This window comes from Engystomops pustulosus, chromosome 7 (assembly GCF_040894005.1).
Source record: "Engystomops pustulosus chromosome 7, aEngPut4.maternal, whole genome shotgun sequence".
NCBI lineage: Eukaryota > Metazoa > Chordata > Amphibia > Anura > Leptodactylidae > Engystomops > Engystomops pustulosus.
The window spans coordinates 171,548,826-171,569,333 of NC_092417.1; the positions used below are offsets into that span (position 1 = coordinate 171,548,826).

At 46.9% G+C, this 20,508-nt stretch overlaps 3 protein-coding genes across 5 annotated transcripts in view; 1 reads left to right on the forward strand and 2 right to left on the reverse strand.

Moving 5' to 3' along the window:
- Positions 1 to 1,185: 1,185 nt before the first annotated feature.
- The window catches only part of SAAL1 (serum amyloid A like 1), a 31,879-nt gene continuing 12,556 nt past the window's right edge, over positions 1,186 to 20,508 (forward strand). The window contains exons 1-3 of one of the 2 annotated variants that reach the window (XM_072118974.1): positions 1,186 to 1,247; positions 19,676 to 19,845; positions 20,249 to 20,362. In XM_072118974.1, the coding sequence (XP_071975075.1) occupies positions 1,244 to 1,247; positions 19,676 to 19,845; positions 20,249 to 20,362 (288 nt within the window). In that variant the 5' untranslated portion in view covers positions 1,186 to 1,243. Of the gene's footprint in view, positions 1,371 to 19,675; positions 19,846 to 20,248; positions 20,363 to 20,508 lie in introns of both variants that reach the window. The other variant, XM_072118975.1, reaches the window with a different exon arrangement.
- LOC140069064 (serum amyloid A protein-like) lies at positions 1,791 to 4,976 on the reverse strand. Its single transcript, XM_072114395.1, has 4 exons — positions 4,806 to 4,976; positions 3,520 to 3,684; positions 2,188 to 2,326; positions 1,791 to 2,083 (listed from the first exon to the last, which is right to left on the reverse strand). Exons 2-4 carry the CDS (start codon positions 3,656 to 3,658, stop codon positions 1,945 to 1,947), a joined length of 417 nt encoding a protein of 138 aa, XP_071970496.1. The 5' UTR covers positions 3,659 to 3,684; positions 4,806 to 4,976; the 3' UTR covers positions 1,791 to 1,944.
- Positions 13,501 to 20,508, reverse strand: part of LOC140071341 (uncharacterized) — a 64,103-nt gene continuing 57,095 nt past the window's right edge. For both annotated transcript variants that reach the window (XM_072118977.1, XM_072118978.1), the window contains 3 exons: positions 16,230 to 16,335; positions 14,146 to 14,788; positions 13,501 to 13,669 (listed from right to left, as the gene is read on the reverse strand). In XM_072118977.1, coding sequence (XP_071975078.1) covers positions 13,639 to 13,669; positions 14,146 to 14,788; positions 16,230 to 16,335 — 780 coding nt within the window. In that variant the 3' untranslated portion in view covers positions 13,501 to 13,638. The remainder of the gene's footprint in view (positions 13,670 to 14,145; positions 14,789 to 16,229; positions 16,336 to 20,508) is intronic.

The window sequence follows — 20,508 nt, forward strand, 5'->3', positions numbered from 1 at the left end:
AGAGGGGAGTGTTACCAGAGCCCTTCCATGCTGTAGCTTCACATGTTACACTGTGCAGGAGTACGACCCCTTCACAATGGGGCACATTTACTAAGGGTTCGAACGGTGGGTTTCGCGATTATTTCCGTTTTGCCCTGAATTGCCCCGGGTTTTTAGCGCATGCTATCGGATTGCGGCGCGCCGGCATGCATGCAACAGAAATAGGGGGCGTGGGCGTCGAAAGACCGCGGTATTTTTTTAAAAAAGTCACTTGGCACACGCTTACCTACACCAGGAATAGCTTGGTGAATTCCAGCGAACTCCGGCGGACTTCAGCGCAGCAGCGACACCTGGTGGACATTGAGCTCAAGACCTTAGTGAATCGCCGGAAGACCTGAATCCTCGATGGAGAACACGCCGCTGGATCGCGACAGGACCGGGTAAGTAAATCTGCCCCACTGACTGTAGACATCAGCCGGTGCAGGTCTGGAGTCTGCAGTGATGTCTTTCAGCGTTCAGGGCCGGCGCCAGCATCCAGTATAACTGGGCAAGTGTTAGGGCCCAGAGCTGCTATAGGGGCACACATGACCCAATCTCAGATGTCGACAGTCTATGTGGGGGCTTTATATAAAATAACCCATGATGGGGCTCTTAGGGATAATACACTAGGCAATATTTTAGGGAACTGTTTTAGTTTCTGAATTTTTCATTTCGAGTTCATTTCAAAGGGGCCCACTGGGGTTCTGTCACCCAGGAGCCTATTGCCAGAGTCGCTATAGTTTCTCCTGCTCTCTCACGCTCGCAGCCGTACATACCTGTCCACAATACGGTCATCTGAATGCAGCCTAAAGTTTTAACTCGCCCAATGTATTCTGAAAAAAAAGGCACCAAATGCCACATGTGGCATTAACGCTTGTGGTTACCTAATTACATTGACTTTACAAAACGTATGCGTTAACGTGTTCCAAAACGCAACGAAACACGACCAGCAGAATTCTTACATGAAAAAAACAACATAAAACGACTCAATTTCAATTTGTTGTGAATGGAGAAATTCTGCTGAAGTTTATAAAGATTTCGAAGTGGAAAAGTGTGTGTGAGGGGGAAAAGTCAAACGCAAGGCATCTGATGTTGTTTTACCCTCGCAGGCTTCCGTAGCTGAGACTCTCCAAGCTGAAGTAAGTCACATGACTGACAGCCTCTTTGGCTTATTGGGTCACATGACGGGGCGGGGCTTGTAGTGACGTGACGGACGTGGAGCAGAATGGGTGAGTGACTGCTCGGATCAGTGTACAATGGCCGCCACCGGGGAGGAGGGAAATTCAAACTGCGTCACCTCATAGCGATCCCAGACTGTGGCGGAGTACAGCTCCAACTGCAGAGACACAGGGGTAGGCATGTCCCCCCCATTATTGTGCAAATGGAAACTCCCGAGACATTAAAACTATAGCTCCGGATTCATCCATCATGTCTCTGTAGGGGGGATGCTGGGTAGTGTAGCCCTTCCAATTTGGGATTTTCTGAGTGCAGACCACCATGTGGCACATTAATTATTATTAATGGTAACTTATCCTTTAATTAAAGGGGTTTTATATGTTAGTTTAGTGCCCCCAAATACAATCATTCATGTCTCCCATAGACTGCATATTCCCTATTCAGTGAGCGCCCCCTAGTGGTGGCATGCAGGATTGCAGTGTATGGATCTATGTATCAGGATAAGAAACTTTTGTTTCTTCCTATAGATATGTATAAACTGTTTGTTTCCATCTTTATGTAACTTTATATTATATTCCACAGTAAATACAAGAATCTGTGATTGTAGCAAAACCATTTTATTGCAGGATTTTCCCTGAATGTTGTGTATATACAGAGGACGCCCCCTACAGGTCAGGGCGGGAATGACGCGTCCTTCAGCTGCTGTGGGTCATTGTCATTGCAGGTTCTGGGATTGATCGTGTCCCGGGTCTAGTACTTCTTAGGGAGACCTTTAGGTCTGAAGTGATTGGGGTCCCGGCCGCTGCGCCCCCATTTGTTTGCTCTCTGATCTGCGGCGCTGTCCTTCAGTCCTCGGCCGCCGATGGTCTGGACGCGTTCTCTTGCGTTACTGGGGATAGATGGCAGAGGACATGGTAAAGAGAGTCACATCGGAAGCTGCAGAGCAGAGGTTACTGATGACCCTGCGGTCAGGCCTGTGGGGCCGCCACTTACCTGATGACCCTGGCAGCCCAGGCTCCGCCCTTCCCTCTATTTGCAGCATCATAGTTACCCCGGGCGTGGAAATACTTGTCAGCTCCGATGTAATTGGCCTGTCTCATATCTTTATAGGCGCGCGCCATGTCCCAGGATCCTGCAATACACTGGGAGTCAGTGCTTCAACGTAAAATAAGTGCCCCCCCTCCCTTAAAGGACATCTACCACCAGGATGAAGGGTTGTACACCAAGCACACTGACATACTGGAGTGTGCCCCGTCTGGCAGGATCCACTCTTCTTTTAGCTTAGTAACCCCTTGTTTAAAAAAAAAAAAGCTTTCAAAATTATGCAAATGACCCTGAGGGTCTCTGGGCTCCATAGCTGTTAATGGAGGCTGGAACACTTCAGGCTCATTTGCATAATTAGTAAAGCCTTTAAAAAAAAAAGGGGGGGGGGGGGGAGATAGTAAACTTCAAAATAAAGAGCGGATCCTGCCAGAGGGGGCACACACCAGTATGTCCGTGTGCTTGGTTTACAATCCTTCGTCCTGGTGGTAGACGTCCTTTAAGTGAATTCATCTATCTAGAATTCCCTCTTTTATGTAAAATCTCTCATCTTTGATCTATGTCAAAGTCATGTGACAATGAGCAGAGAAGAGTCAGATTTTACCTGAGATTATTCAAGTTTAGATGCTGCAGGGGGAATCTCAATTCAGACACCTCTATTTTTTTAGATCTATAGCACCTAGAAACATGATACTGATGTCATATTAAAGATAAAAATCTCATCTTTCAGGATTGTAGGATTGTGGTTCTATGATATGCACTTTCGGAGAGACAGGCAGTTGAAGAAATAAATGGCAACTGGATCTTTATCTGCAGTTCACATGTCCATTTATGTCTGTAACTGCTTGTATTTTCGGTTCTGTAGCTCCCAGAACCACAAGCCTGATGCAATCTAAAAGATGAGATTCTTATATTTAAAATGAAACCAGTTTCAATGATCCTCCGCCATCCAAACTTGACTCGTCTCGGCCAAAATCTGACTCTTCTCTGCTTATTGTCACATGACTTGGAGGGAATTTTTTTTTTTTAAATGTAAACAGATGATGTTTTACATAAAAGAAAGAGCTCTAGAAAGGACATTTCATACCCAACCAGAGGGGTCTAGTGGTTAAATAAGGTAAATCCAGTGACCGGTTCCCTTTAAATTTTATTCATTGTAAACATTGAACTGGAGAATGAGAATAATTCAGCAATAGAGCAGTAATATTATGCGGCCTCATCCATTATCACAGATGGTAACACTGGTATCTCCCCCAGCTGCGGCGCCCCTTGGTGCTCACATACCTTGAGCGGCCTGCTTGGTAAATCTGGCGGCGTCTCTGATGTTGTTCTTCGCTTGTCTTCCTTTGTCTTTCAACCATTGCAGCTGCGAATGAGCCACAGCCACAGAGAGCAGCAGCAGGAGGAACACTGACAGCCTCATCGGGAATCAGCAGGGGGCGCTCTTGTCTGCAGGAGAGGAAAGACACTGCTCATAGGACTGCATTGACATTGACTGCAGACCCCATAACCTTTCACTGGACTATAGGGGGGACATTCAGTGTCTGGCTTTCTATCTGCTGCGGCTGCAGACTGTCAGGAGGATCTTTAAGTGCATAAAACTATCTGTTAGTGGATGATCATAAAGGAAAGTTATTTAAAGGGGTGTTCCATAGGACCTTGAATTACTCTATGACCCATGTGCGTTCTTCCTCTGATCCCCCACTGACTCTGAGAATGAAAGGCCGCAGTGTGGCGTCATAGTTGGCTGCAGTTCCCTGCAAAGCCTGATAGCCAGGGTGGCGCTGTGTTGGAAATCTTGGAAATGGAATGCAATTCTAATCCAGCAGTGAAGCCCCTCCATTCTTTAGATAAGAGGGGCTTCACAACCCCGGGAAGACCCTACATAGCCTTAGTTTAAATCAAATAAAGCCTGATAAACCAGGGGCACTTACTCATAGATCCAGGCACCCAGACAGTAATAATCTTATCTTTGTTATTCATGGCCTCCTCCCTTCTAAAATTATCTTAATAAACCACAAAGGCTCTTGGGGGTGTTACTAGAGCCCCTTCATGCTGAAGATTCACAGGCTGTGGAGGAGCACACCCCCCCTCCCACTGTGTGAGATTACATCAGGGAGAGAATGAGGGAAGTGCTGAGGGAGCAGATGCAAAGATAAGATAAGATAATCCTTTATTAGTCCCACAGTGGGGAAATTCACAGCGTTACAGCATGATGATGAGACAGTGTAACAGCATGTGAAGCTACAGCACGGAGTGGCTCTAGTAACACTCTAGTAACACCCCCCCCTTAGAAGGAAAGAGGCCATGGCTGACAAATATAAGAAGATACCACAGTCCCTGTGCCTGGATCTATGAGTAATGTCCCTGGTTTATTATGATGGATTAGTTTTATAGATTTGACTGATGCAAAAAAAACCTAAAAATCTGGTGTTTTTTGCAGCTCCAGTCACTGTATAATTGCAGTGAGGGTGGTGCAGCGATGGGCCTACGTTTGGCTATGCAGCAGGCTTTGCATTGTGTTCTGCTGCAGGATCCCTGCAGCAGGCAGTCAGTAGGACGTCTCTCACCTGTGATGTGCGGTCTTCTCCTCGCTCTGGGGTCTCCGCTGGAGTCCGGCAGCCTCTGCCGCTATTTATCCTCCTGGTCGGGGTTATGTAATCCATGTTTATGTACATTACTCAGTCACTCATGTGGTTACGGTGTAGAAAGCTCTGAAGAGTTTGGACATTTCCCAATCTGAGAATTTCCTTCTTTTAGGCGTATTCTGGGGTTTACGAGAATCTGCCTGGTGACCGGGGTGGGATGGGAGGGGGGGCTGGAATTTCCACTTGGACTTTGCTAATGAGGAGGAAAATATTTCATGTAGTGTAGAAGAGTTTCCAAGATATTAACCAGGACCCGGAGCTGCGGCTCTTAAAGGAGAAACTTCCTAGAAAGTTCTTGCTGTGTCCTGTGAGAGCCTGTGCAGATAACTGGGTCTCTATTCTGTCTGTTTCTACCAGATTCATTCCTACTAGACATGTACTTATTGTATATTTACGTACTAATAGGGGTATGTGGTATAGCGGTATAGCCTAGCTGCCGTATAGCCTAGCTGCCGTTTGGCGGTATAGCCTAGCTGCCGTATAGCCTAGCTGCCGTATGGCGGTATAGTCTAGCTGCGGTATGGCGGTATAGTCTAGCTGCGGTATGGCGGTATAGTTTAGCTGCGGTATAGTCTAGCTGCGGTATGTTGGTATAGTCTAGCTGCGGTATAGTCTAGCTGCGGTATAGTCTAGCTGCGGTATGTTGGTATAGTCTAGCTGCGGTATAGTCTAGCTGCGGTATGTTGGTATAGTCTAGCTGCGGTATGTTGGTATAGTCTAGCTGCGGTATGTTGGTATAGTCTAGCTGCGGTATGGCGGTATAGTTTAGCTGCGGTATGTTGGTATAGTTTAGCTGCGGTATAGTCTAGCTGCGGTATGTTGGTATAGTCTAGCTGCGGTATGTTGGTATAGTCTAGCTGCGGTATGGCGGTATAGTTTAGCTGCGGTATGTTGGTATAGTTTAGCTGCGGTATAGTCTAGCTGCGGTATGTTGGTATAGTCTAGCTGCGGTATGTTGGTATAGTCTAGCTGCGGTATGTTGGTATAGTCTAGCTGCGGTATGGCGGTATAGTTTAGCTGCGGTATGGTGGTATAGTTTAGCTGCGGTATGGCGGTATAGTTTAGCTGCGGTAGAGTCTAGCTGCGGTATGGCGGTATAGTTTAGCTGCGGTATGGCGGTATAGTCTAGCTGCAGTATAGTCTAGCTGCGGTATGGCGGTATAGTCTAGCTGCGGTATAGTCTAGCTGCCGTATAGTCTAGCTGCGGTATGGCGGTATAGTCTAGCTGCGGTATGGCGGTATAGTTTAGCTGCGGTATAGTCTAGCTGCGGTATGGCGGTATAGTTTAGCTGCGGTATAGTCTAGCTGCGGTATAGTTTAGCTGCGGTATGGCAGTATAGTCTAGCTGCGGTATGGCGGTATAGTCTAGCTGCAGTATGGCAGTATAGTCTAGCTGCGGTATAGTCTAGCTGCGGTATGGCAGTATAGTCTAGCTGCGGTATAGTCTAGTGGCGGTATGGCGGTATAGTCTAGCTGCGGTATGGCGGTATAGTCTAGCTGCGGTATAGTCTAGCTGCGGTATAGTCTAGCTGCGGTATGGCGGTATAGTCTAGCTGCGGTATGGCGGTATAGTTTAGCTACGGTATAGTCTAGCTGCGGTATGGCGGTATAGTTTAGCTGCGGTATAGTCTAGCTGCGGTATGGCAGTATAGTCTAGCTGCGGTATAGTCTAGCTGCGGTATGGCAGTATAGTCTAGCTGCGGTATAGTCTAGCTGCGGTATGGCTGTATAGTCTAGCTGCGGTATAGTCTAGCTGCGGTATGGCGGTATAGTCTAGCTGCAGTATGGCGGTATAGTCTAGCTGCGGTATGGCAGTATAGTCTAGCTGCGGTATAGTCTAGCTGCGGTATGGCGGTATAGTCTAGCTGCAGTATGGCAGTATAGTCTATGGCAGTATAGTCTAGCTGCGGTATAGTCTAGCTGCGGTATGGCAGTATAGTCTAGCTGCGGTATAGTCTAGCTGCGGTATGGCGGTATAGTCTAGCTGTGGTATAGTCTAGCTGCGGTATAGTCTAGCTGCGGTATAGTCTAGTGGCGGTATGGCGGTATAGTCTAGCTGCGGTATAGTCTAGCTGCGGTATGGCGGTATAGTCTAGCTGCGGTATGGCGGTATAGTTTAGCTGCGGTATAGTCTAGCTGCGGTATGGCGGTATAGTCTAGCTGCGGTATAGTCTAGCTGCGGTATAGTCTAGCTGCGGTATGGCGGTATAGTCTAGCTGCGGTATAGTCTAGCTGCGGTATGGCAGTATAGTCTAGCTGCGGTATAGTCTAGCTGCGGTATAGTCTAGCTGCGGTATGGCGGTATAGTCTAGCTGCGGTATGGCGGTATAGTTTAGCTGCGGTATAGTCTAGCTGCGGTATGGCGGTATAGTTTAGCTGCGGTATAGTCTAGCTGCGGTATAGTCTAGCTGCGGTATGGCGGTATAGTCTAGCTGCGGTATAGTCTAGCTGCGGTATGGCAGTATAGTCTAGCTGCGGTATAGTCTAGCTGCGGTATGGCGGTATAGTCTAGCTGCAGTATGGCAGTATAGTCTAGCTGCGGTATGGCAGTATAGTCTAGCTGCGGTATAGTCTAGCTGCGGTATGGCGGTATAGTTTAGCTGCGGTATAGTCTAGCTGCGGTATGGCGGTATAGTTTAGCTGCGGTATAGTCTAGCTGCGGTATAGTCTAGCTGCGGTATGGCGGTATAGTTTAGCTGCGGTATGGCGGTATAGTTTAGCTGCGGTATGGCAGTATAGTCTAGCTGCGGTATGGCAGTATAGTCTAGCTGCGGTATGGCGGTATAGTCTAGCTGCAGTATGGCAGTATAGTCTAGCTGCGGTATAGTCTAGCTGCGGTATGGCAGTATAGTCTAGCTGCGGAATAGTCTAGCTGCGGTATAGTCTAGTGGCGGTATGGCGGTATAGTCTAGCTGCGGTATGGCGGTATAGTTTAGCTGCGGTATAGTCTAGCTGCGGTATGGCGGTATAGTTTAGCTGCGGTATAGTCTAGCTGCGGTATGGCAGTATAGTCTAGCTGCGGTATAGTCTAGCTGCGGTATGGCAGTATAGTCTAGCTGCGGTATAGTCTAGCTGCGGTATGGCTGTATAGTCTAGCTGCGGTATAGTCTAGCTGCGGTATGGCGGTATAGTCTAGCTGCAGTATGGCGGTATAGTTTAGCTGCGGTATAGTCTAGCTGCGGTATGGCGGTATAGTCTAGCTGCGGTATAGTCTAGCTGCGGTATAGTCTAGCTGCGGTATAGTCTAGTGGCGGTATGGCGGTATAGTCTAGCTGCGGTATGGCGGTATAGTCTAGCTGCGGTATAGTCTAGCTGCGGTATGGCGGTATAGTCTAGCTGCGGTATGGCGGTATAGTTTAGCTGCGGTATAGTCTAGCTGCGGTATGGCGGTATAGTCTAGCTGCGGTATAGTCTAGCTGCGGTATAGTCTAGCTGCGGTATAGTCTAGCTGCGGTATGGCGGTATAGTCTAGCTGCGGTATAGTCTAGCTGCGGTATGGCAGTATAGTCTAGCTGCGGTATAGTCTAGCTGCGGTATGGCGGTATAGTCTAGCTGCGGTATGGCGGTATAGTTTAGCTGCGGTATAGTCTAGCTGCGGTATGGCGGTATAGTTTAGCTGCGGTATAGTCTAGCTGCGGTATAGTCTAGCTGCGGTATGGCGGTATAGTCTAGCTGCGGTATAGTCTAGCTGCGGTATGGCAGTATAGTCTAGCTGCGGTATAGTCTAGCTGCGGTATAGTCTAGCTGCGGTATGGCGGTATAGTCTAGCTGCAGTATGGCAGTATAGTCTAGCTGCGGTATGGCAGTATAGTCTAGCTGCGGTATAGTCTAGCTGCGGTATGGCGGTATAGTTTAGCTGCGGTATAGTCTAGCTGCGGTATGGCGGTATAGTTTAGCTGCGGTATAGTCTGGCTGCGGTATAGTCTAGCTGCGGTATGGCGGTATAGTTTAGCTGCGGTATGGCGGTATAGTTTAGCTGCGGTATGGCAGTATAGTCTAGCTGCGGTATGGCGGTATAGTCTAGCTGCAGTATGGCAGTATAGTCTAGCTGCGGTATAGTCTAGCTGCGGTATGGCAGTATAGTCTAGCTGCGGTATAGTCTAGCTGCGGTATAGTCTAGTGGCGGTATGGCGGTATAGTCTAGCTGCGGTATGGCGGTATAGTTTAGCTGCGGTATAGTCTAGCTGCGGTATGGCGGTATAGTTTAGCTGCGGTATAGTCTAGCTGCGGTATGGCAGTATAGTCTAGCTGCGGTATGGCAGTATAGTCTAGCTGCGGTATAGTCTAGCTGCGGTATGGCTGTATAGTCTAGCTGCGGTATAGTCTAGCTGCGGTATGGCGGTATAGTCTAGCTGCAGTATGGCAGTATAGTCTAGCTGCGGTATGGCAGTATAGTCTAGCTGCGGTATAGTCTAGCTGCGGTATGGCGGTATAGTCTAGCTGCAGTATGGCAGTATAGTCTATGGCAGTATAGTCTAGCTGCGGTATAGTCTAGCTGCGGTATGGCAGTATAGTCTAGCTGTGGTATAGTCTAGCTGCGGTATGGCGGTATAGTCTAGCTGCGGTATAGTCTAGCTGCGGTATAGTCTAGTGGCGGTATGGCGGTATAGTCTAGCTGCGGTATAGTCTAGCTGCGGTATGGCGGTATAGTCTAGCTGCGGTATGGCGGTATAGTTTAGCTGCGTTATAGTCTAGCTGCGGTATGGCGGTATAGTTTAGCTGCGGTATAGTCTAGCTGCGGTATAGTCTAGCTGCGGTATGGCGGTATAGTCTAGCTGCGGTATAGTCTAGCTGCGGTATGGCAGTATAGTCTAGCTGCGGTATAGTCTAGCTGCGGTATGGCGGTATAGTCTAGCTGCAGTATGGCAGTATAGTCTAGCTGCGGTATGGCAGTATAGTCTAGCTGCGGTATGGCAGTATAGTCTAGCTGCGGTATAGTCTAGCTGCGGTATGGCGGTATAGTCTAGCTGCGGTATAGTCTAGCTGCGGTATGGCAGTATAGTCTAGCTGCGGTATAGTCTAGCTGCGGTATGGCGGTATAGTCTAGCTGCAGTATGGCAGTATAGTCTATGGCAGTATAGTCTAGCTGCGGTATAGTCTAGCTGCGGTATGGCAGTATAGTCTAGCTGCGGTATAGTCTAGCTGCGGTATGGCGGTATAGTCTAGCTGCAGTATGGCAGTATAGTCTATGGCAGTATAGTCTAGCTGCGGTATGGCGGTATAGTCTAGCTGCGGTATAGTCTAGCTGCGGTATGGCGGTATAGTCTAGCTGCGGTATAGTCTAGCTGCGGTATGGCGGTATAGTCTAGCTGCGGTATAGTCTAGCTGCGGTATGGCGGTATAGTCTAGCTGCGGTATAGTCTAGCTGCGGTATGGCGGTATAGTCTAGCTGCGGTATAGTCTAGCTGCGGTATGGCGGTATAGTCTAGCTGTGGTATAGTCTAGCTGCGGTATGGCGGTATAGTCTAGCTGCGGTATAGTCTAGCTGCGGTATGGCGGTATAGTCTAGCTGCGGTATGGCGGTATAGTCTAGCTGCGGTATGGCGGTATAGTCTAGCTGCGGTATAGTCTAGCTGCGGTATGGCGGTATAGTCTAGCTGCGGTATAGTCTAGCTGCGGTATGGCGGTATAGTCTAGCTGCGGTATAGTCTAGCTGCGGTATGGCGGTATAGTCTAGCTGCGGTATAGTCTAGCTGCGGTATGGCGGTATAGTCTAGCTGCGGTATAGTCTAGCTGCGGTATGGCGGTATAGTCTAGCTGCGGTATAGTCTAGCTGCGGTATGGCGGTATAGTCTAGCTGCGGTATAGTCTAGCTGCGGTATGGCGGTATAGTCTAGCTGCGGTATAGTCTAGCTGCGGTATGGCGGTATAGTCTAGCTGCGGTATAGTCTAGCTGCGGTATGGCGGTATAGTCTAGCTGCGGTATAGTCTAGCTGCGGTATGGCGGTATAGTCTAGCTGCGGTATAGTCTAGCTGCGGTATAGTCTAGCTGCGGTATGGCGGTATAGTCTAGCTGCGGTATAGTCTAGCTGCGGTATAGCCTAGCTGCGGTATAGTCTAGCTGCAGTATAATATAGCTGCAGCAAAGCAGTATTATTGTTTGGGGGACAACAAATCTTTCTATGCAGGTGCCGGGTTTTAGTACAGATTTTATCTTCTATGTAAAGCAAATGAATATAGGGAGCCCGGACCTGAGCATTAGGAGGGAGAGGTAGTGCAGGATGCACCGGGTACGGTATTATATTTATGTCACCACTTCTTACAGCATCATGGTTGATGGTAAATGATTTTTCTTCTCTGTTCATAATAATAAAATAAAATTGTGTAATAATTGTCACTTGATTTTCCACAGCACAAGCCCCAATATATATATTCACCCTCACGCAGCCCGGGTGTCTCCAGAGTCACCCATCGGTCACCGCTGTAGTGTTGCAGTGAGTTGCACAATACCTGTGCGTGATGCAGAAGTGGCGCAATACTATATACTGTCATTACATGAGCACCTGCAGTGTAAGAGTAAGGAGATGTGTCTGTGCATAGCCATAAACTGAGGTTTTACCTGCTATAGTGTATGGACACATTGGGGCTCATTTACTAAGTTTACTCAGATTTCTCAATTATTTCCATTTTGCGCTGAATTCCCCTGGGTTTTTGGCGCACGCAATCGGATTGTGGCACATCGGCGCCGGCTTGCATTCTGAGGAGGGTGGCCGTCGGACAACCCGATGGATTCGGACAAGCCGCAGAATTTAAAAAGGGAATTGTCGCAAGATCAGCACTTACATACACCGGGAAGAAGAAGGTGAACTTCGGCGGACCTGAGCGGGGAAGCGACACATGCAGGAACTCGGGTGCATGATCTTAGTGAATCGTGCCGGACCCGAATCCTCGTCTGACAACGTGCCGCGGGATCGTGACGGGTAAGTAAATCTGCCCCATTGTATCCTGTCCTCCAGAGCTCCACTCACTATTCTGCTGCTGGTGCAGTCACTGTGTACATACATGAAGTTACTTATCCTGTACTGATCCTGAGTTACATCCTGTGTTATACTCCAGAGCTGCACTCACTATTCTGCTGCAGTCACTGTGTACATACATGACATTACTTATCCTGTACTGATCCTGAGTTACATCCTGTATTATACTCCAGAGCTGCACTCACTATTCTGCTGCTGGTGCAGTCACTGTGTACATACATGACATTATTTATCCTGTACTGATCCTGAGTTACATCCTGTATTATACTCCAGAGCTGTACTCACTATTCTGCTGCTGGTGCAGTCACTGTGTACATACATGACATTATTTATCCTGTACTGATCCTGAGTTACATCCTGTATTATACTCCAGAGCTGCACTCACTATTCTGCTGCTGGTGCAGTCACTGTGTACATACATGACATTACTTATCCTGTACTGATCCTGAGTTACACCCTTTGTTATACCCCAGAGCTGCACTCACTATTCTGCTGCTGGTGCAGTCACTGTGTACATACATGAAGTTACTTATCCTGTACTGATCCTGGGTTACATCCTGTGTTATACTCCAGAGCTGCACTCACTATTCTGCTGCAGTCACTGTGTACATACATGACATTACTTATCCTGTACTGATCCTGAGTTACATCCTGTATTATACTCCAGAGCTGTACTCACTATTCTGCTGCTGGTGCAGTCACTGTGTACATACATGACATTACTTATCCTGTACTGATCCTGAGTTACATCCTGTATTATACCCCAGAGCTGCACTCACTATTCTGCTGCTGGTGCAGTCACTGTGTACATACATGACATTACTTATCCTGTACTGATCCTGAGTTACATCCTGTATTATACTCCAGAGCTGTACTCACTATTCTGCTGCTGGTGCAGTCACTGTGTACATACATGACATTACTTATCCTGTACTGATTCTGAGTTACATCCTGTATTATATTCCAGAGCTGTACTCACTATTCTGCTGCTGGTGCAGTCACTCATATATCATTAGTTAGCAACCAGTGGCTCTCTAGGTTAAATTCTGCTGTAAAAGCAACATGGGCACAAGTTTCGCACAGTACAGGTGACCTAGTGACAGGCTGTTGATTATTTTATTTAAAACCCCTTTAAGAGGTAACTGATGAATTGTTATCGGAAAACTCAGCTGTGTTTTCATACTGGTACCAGTTGTCTGGGTGTTGGATATTCCATTGTATTTATCCCATGGACATGCACTCTTGGTCTGATATGTGTTCTCAATGTGGAACGGGGCAGAAAGCTGCTGTAGAGCACTCCTCCAAGCACCTCAGGTACAACCAAGCTCTCCCCTCTAGAGCCGTACCCCATACAAATTTGACGATTGAGTGAAGTCAGCGAAGTCCTGACTGGTGACTTGGCCTGCATTCACACCATAATGTTATCATTTTGTTTATACAGCGATAACATAGTGGAAGGACAAGTGTGGGCCTATGCTTTGGGTTGTTTTATTGACCTTTTGGTCTTATAATGTGCGGTGAGGACCCCCATCCTCTATGAGACCCTCCATCAGTAGCAGCAGAATGGGCAGAATTCCGTTGACTTTTATAGAGAAACTTTTGTATCACATCTCGTCTCAATAAAGATTCCACATCTGATATTCCAGTTATTACAACTTTTTATTGACTTGTCATAAGGTTCTTGTGGTTTTGCCGGGTCGCAGTTTGTTTCGGAGAGGTTTTTGCATTTGTTTTGGGTCACGGGTGTATAGATGTTTGATTCCCGTTTCTGGATGCATCTAGAAGCCCCATTCGGAATCGTCATTTTTCCTGTAATGAGAAATAAATGGGTTTGTGTTGTGACTCTCTGCATATCCAGTGCTCGGATTAGAGTGTTGGGTGTTGGACCCCCCCAGCGATCTGATGCTAATAAGGACGAGGGGGGGGGGGGGGGCGCAGAAGCCCCATGTGGACGGAGTAGTGGTGTGTATGCCTGAGCACCACTCCAGTTACTCCTATATTAAGGCAGCCCTATAGAGATGAAAGAAGCGGGGAGCACTAGTGTCCCCCATTCCCCTGTCTGAAGAGGGTCCCCGGGCTGAGATCCTCAGTGATCTTTTTGGATTGAAGATGTGATTGGTGATGACTTTTCTGTTACTAGTTGTGTCCTAATGAGAAAGTTTAGGTCAATTTTATCTAATCCTGACTTATCGTAATACAACATGGAGAGGTTGTGTGAAGGGGGATGGATTTCCTCCTTCATTGCCTGTCTGTTATATGACGGTCTACAGTGAATGACTCTTTACCTCTGGCATCCTTTCTGGCGGTCTTGTCTTCCTTTTGATCTGCGTCCACCACCTCTGCCCGATTCCTCTTGTCCTCCACCGTAATCTGATTCAGCTCCTTGGCCAAATTTTTTACGTCGCCCTCCACGTCCTCCGAAAGAGCCAGAACCTTGTCCTTTCCCAGAGAACATATTTCCAAGACCTCCTAGTAATCCTCCAAGACCTCCTAAACCACCACCACCACCAGCCCCACCGCCTCCGCCAAGAGCTGAGCCAATCATCTCCATTATACCAGATAAGGGACAGGTCTTGCCTTGCCCTGAGTGTTGGTCTTGATGTCCTCCAGGAGATAGACCAAACTTTTGGGCCAGTCCAGCAAGTTGTGATAAGGGACAATTGTTGCCTTGTCCCGACTGTTGGTCTTTTCCACCTCCTGGAGATAAGCCCAACTTCTGGGCCAGTCCACCTAGTTGTGATAAGAGACCATTCTTGTCTTCTCCTCCTGGAGATAGACCTAACTTCTGAACCAGGCCTTGAAGCCCACCTTCTAATAGATTGTTTGGTAAACCTAGAGATTGGGCGACTCCAGACAACATGTCTTGACCCTGCGATCCTTTTTGATTTTGGAAGCCTTTTCTTCCTCCATGTTTCTCACCATGGTCTCCTGAGAAAGCATATTACATGGTCACTAACTTGAATAAATCTACATCAAAAACTTTGTACTAGATCTTTCTCCAATTATCAGGTTATTTCTCCTCCTAAGCAGATATTTACTCGGAAATATCATCTGTATCTGCCCAAGTATCCCAAGTAAAGTAATAAAGTAAAAGTGCCCACAACAGTCTGGCGCTCTTCCCCTCCTCCCAAAAAGCAGCGAGAGCAGCTAATTCTAGGTTTTCTATCTCGCCCCAAGTGCTTTATTCTCGTCAGTACGGGTCAGCTCTTCTCCATAATGTCCTACATGATCCTGCTGATGCTTCTGAGTGAGGGACTATGGAGCAGGATCTCCTCTACCTTCTGTGTGCAGTGTATGGGAGACGACATAGAAGCTAGTCTCCAGTCACCAGCTCTCAGAAGAGATTGCCGAACGCCACGGTTGGCAATCTCTGTCAGCTCCGTAAAGATGAATGGAGCAGAATGGTCTTGCGCGGCCGTCTGCTCCATTACTCTTGGGGCAATGAGGGGTCCCACAAAGGTACCAGGGAATCCATTGCACCCCTTGTGATCTGTGGGGGTCTCATGACTGAGACCCCCACCAATCAGCAAGTTAGGCCCTGACTTGCTTGGTGGGAAAACCCCTTTAAGGAGACCTTTCACCACTTCACAATTAGGGTGACTAATATACAGTACTGTAGGCCCTAATGCACTAACTTAGGGGCACTTTGAATTTTCTTTCTAGTCCCTACAGTCACGGGGATATCAATCCCAGTATCTGAATGTTAAAATCCTCTCCACTGTCAGAGAGGAGGTGCTGGAGAGGAGGAGACATGTGTTATGATAATCTTCTCTGACACTGTCCAATGAGTGGATAGTTGGTAGTGTCAGAGAAGCTACTGTGAAGTGCACAGTGTGACCACTCGATGTTCATATCGGGTCTGCGTTGACACATTGTGTTTATACTCTGTTAACATTGTGTTTAACGCAAAGTAAATGTGTGAACTCAGCCAGAAGGATCACACTGTCTCTGCGTTATCTGTTGCTGTCTGTATTGCAAGGCACACTTTTGTTTACATTGTGTTAACACTAGTTTATCGTATCTAAACAACATGTATACATTATTTTGACATTGTGTATTGCATGAGCATAGAGAGATCACACTATGCATGTACACAGCAGCTTCTCTGACACTGCCTGCTGCTGATTGGACAGCGTCAGAGCGGATTTTCAGAACACACGTCCCCTTTTCAGCTTCAGCACCTCCTCTCTGACAGTGGAGAGGATTCTAATAGTCAGATGCTGGGACTGATATCTCGAGGGGAATGTATTGTCTTGCTTATACCACATTTCTGGCATTAGAACATCAACTGTAGGACAAAAATGTGCCACTATTTTGCACCCCAGATGTGGTGGGTTATAATGATACTTTTATAGAAATATTCATTTACCTGCATCTTCATATTCATTTTCCTGACCGCGACATCTGCTCTCTGCAGGATGTAGTATCACAGCAAACAGCGCTGCACAGAATACGACTTTCATTGTAGTATGGAACTGTGTGCAGTAACACAAGCAGACATTACTTATCCTTACATCCTGTATTATACCCCAGAGCTGCACTCACTATACTGCTGCTGGTGCAGTCACTGTGTACATACATGACATTGCTTATCCTGTACTGATCCTGAGTTACATCCTGTATTTTACCCAGAGCTGCACTCACTATTCTGCTGCTGGTGCAGTCACTGTGTACATACATGACATTACTTATCCTGTACTGATCCTGAGTTACATCCTGTATTATACCCCAGAGCTGCACTCACTATTCTGCGGGTGCAGTCACTGTGTACATACATGACATTACTTATCCTGTACTGATCCTGAGTTACATCCTGTATTTTACCCAGAGCTGCACTCACTATACTGCTGCTGGTGCAGTCACTGTGTATATACATGACATTACTTATCCTGTACTGATCCTGAGTTACATCCTGTATTATACCCCAGAGCTGCACTCACTATTCTGCGGGTGCAGTCACTGTGTACATACATGACATTACTTATCCTGTACTGATCCTGAGTTACATCCTGTATTATACTCCAGAGCTGCACTCACTATTCTGCTGCTGGTGCAGTCACTGTGTACATACATGACATTACTTATCCTGTGCTGATCCTGAGTTACATCCTGTATTATACTCCAGAGCTGCACTCACTATTCTGCTGCTGGTGCAGTCACTGTGTACATACATGACATTACTTATCCTGTACTGATCCTGAGTTACATCCTCTATTATACTCCAGAGCTGCACTCACTATTCTGCTGCTGGTGCAGTCACTGTGTACATACATGACATTACTTATCCTGTACTGATCCTGAGTTACATCCTGTATTATACCCCAGAGCTGCACTCACTATACTGCTGCTGGTGCAGTCACTGTGTACATACATGACATTGCTTATCCTGTACTGATCCTGAGTTACATCCTGTATTTTACCCAGAGCTGCACTCACTATTCTGCTGCTGGTGCAGTCACTGTGTACATACATGACATTACTTATCCTGTACTGATCCTGAGTTACATCCTGTATTATACCCCAGAGCTGCACTCACTATTCTGCGGGTGCAGTCACTGTGTACATACATGACATTACTTATCCTGTACTGATCCTGAGTTACATCCTGTATTTTACCCAGAGCTGCACTCACTATACTGCTGCTGGTGCAGTCACTGTGTATATACATGACATTACTTATCCTGTACTGATCCTGAGTTACATCCTGTATTATACCCCAGAGCTGCACTCACTATTCTGCGGGTGCAGTCACTGTGTACATACATGACATTACTTATCCTGTACTGATCCTGAGTTACATCCTGTATTATACTCCAGAGCTGCACTCACTATTCTGCTGCTGGTGCAGTCACTGTGTACATACATGACATTACTTATCCTGTACTGATCCTGAGCTACATCCTGTATTATACTCCAGAGCTGCACTCACTATTCTGCTGCTGGTGCAGTCACTGTGTACATACATGGCATTACTTATCCTGTACTGATCCTGAGTTACATCCTGTATTATACCCCAGAGCTGCACTCACTATTCTGCTGCTGGTGCAGTCACTGTGTACATACATGACATTACTTATCCTGTACTGATCCTGAGTTACATCCTGTATTATACTCTGGAGCTGCACTCACTATTCTGCTGCTGGTGCAGTCACTGTGTACATACATGACATTACTTATCCTGTACTGATCCTGAGTTACATCCTGTATTATACTCCAGAGCTGCACTAACTATTCTGCTGCTGGAGGAGTCACTGTGTACATACATGACATTACTTATCCTGTACTGATCCTGAGTTACATCCTGTATTATACCCCAGAGCTGCACTCACTATTCTGCTGCTGGAGGAGTCACTGTGCACATACATGACATTCCCTCAGTTTGTGAGGAAATTACTTTCCAATTTAGGAAAGAAAATATTTATATTCTCGGATTGTAGCTTCTGTAAGTGTGGTGATGATACAGTAAGAGCTACAATCCTGGAATATAAATCCATATATCACAGTCCTGCTGCTTCTAACACCACACACAAAGGTCTGATTACACATCTCTTCAGGGGCAATACCTGACACTGGATGCTGTCTGTATGGTTATACCTGCTGATGGTCTTTCATGTGATGTGCAGTAACTTGCGGTTGTAGAATAGTGAGCGTAGCACTGACAGGACTCCTTTTCTCCGGACACTTATAAGAACTGCCTGAGATGTCTGCATTATATATTCTATGTGGAGGGGCAGGTTACGGTTTGGCTGAATGTCCTCTTTTACTATTGTTATTATGTGTTCTGTTCAGGGATTTTTGTGCTTTGGTTATTTCTCAGCCAAAGTAAAATGTCAGGTGATTACCGCAAGGTATTAAGTGTAAGTAGGTTTTACATCACTACATAATAGGGAGTAAAATCCTAAAATCACAGCCTGTAGATGTGCAGAAGTATTATATTTCTGTTTTTTTTACTCCAGAGCTGCACTCACTATTCTGCTGGTGCAGTCACTGTGTACATACATGACATTACTTATCCTGTACTGATCCTGAGTTACATCCTGTATTATACCCCAGAGCTGCACTCACTATTCTGCTGCTGGTGCAGTCACTGTGTACATACATGACATTACTTATCCTGTACTGATCCTGAGTTACATCCTGTATTATACTCCAGAGCTGCACTCACTATTCTGCTGCTGGTGCAGTCACTGTGTACATACATGACATTACTTATCCTGTACTGATCCTGAGTTACATCCTGTATTATACCCCAGAGCTGCACTCACTATTCTGCTGCTGGTGCAGTCACTGTGTACATACATGACATTACTTATCCTGTACTGATCCTGTGTTACATATTGTATTATACCCCAGAGCTGCACTCACTATTCTGCTGCTGGTGCAGTCACTGTGTACATACATGACATTACTTATCCTGTACTGATCCTGAGTTGCATCCTGTATTATACTCCAGAGCTGCACTCACTATTCTGCTGCTGGTGCAGTCACTGTGTACATACATGACATCACTTATCCTGTACTGATCCTGAGTTACATCCTGTATTATACCCCAGAGCTGCACTCACTATTCTGCTGCTGGTGCAGTCACTGTGTACATACATGACATTACTTATCCTGTACTGATCCTGAGTTACATCCTGTATTATACTCAATGAGCTGCACTCACTATTCTGCTTGAAGTCCCAGCAAATCATGAGAACAAGCTCTGTCCAGACTCCGTCCTAGCAGGACACTTTGCTGGATTGTGTCGTTGCATATAATTTACAAATTAATGTTGCAAAAAGTTGCTTATGAACTTCTTGTTTCTCTATGTAGAGAAGGATGAGGTTGACTCCAGCCCGGATCAACGGAACGTGATGTACGATATGGATCGGAACCCTTCTCCTCCGACCAGTGACGATGAGGAGGGACAGACGGAGGACGCCATAGGGAGCACTGTATACAGCAAGCACTGGTTCTTCACCACTCTGACCAGGATCATCGAGGTGAGGATGGAAATGAGGAGTCTGTATGGTGGAGTTGCCCATGAAGTAGCGGGCTCAGGGGTAACGCTATTTTCTGGGTCCCTTCAATTCTAATTTTATCGTTAGACAAATCCTTAAAGTCTGCTAGTGGCATAGGTAACAAACATATCTTACTATTCTGCAGAACATGACAACAAAGGAAGAAACTGTGCCACACCTCTCCAGAGGTGGTATCTGGTATTGCAGCTCTCTTTATTTGTGTGAATCGGCCTGTGCTGCAATACCAGTCGCAACCTGTGGACAGGTGTGGCGCTGTTTCCGCAAGAAATCGGCTATATTTCTAACCCTGCAGAATGTGACTTGTAGCCACTAGTAATGTATTGCTAGATCTCTGTGATATCACTAGTAACTTCATCTCTTTCAGCTCATCACAGAGCAAAGCAAATCACAGGCTGATGAGGAAGGAGAAGAGGAGACATCTCTGGACGAAGACATGGAAAACGACATCTGTAAAGTCTGGGACATGTCTATGAATGAGGTATGGAAACAAGTGGAGGAGCAAGGGTTTTGGACGTAGCGGGCCGGCAGGGGGCGCACGGTGGTGGCGGGCCGGCAGGGGGCGCACGGAGGTGGCGGGCCGGCAGGGGGCGCGCGGAGGTGGCGGGCCGGCAGGGGGTGCACGGA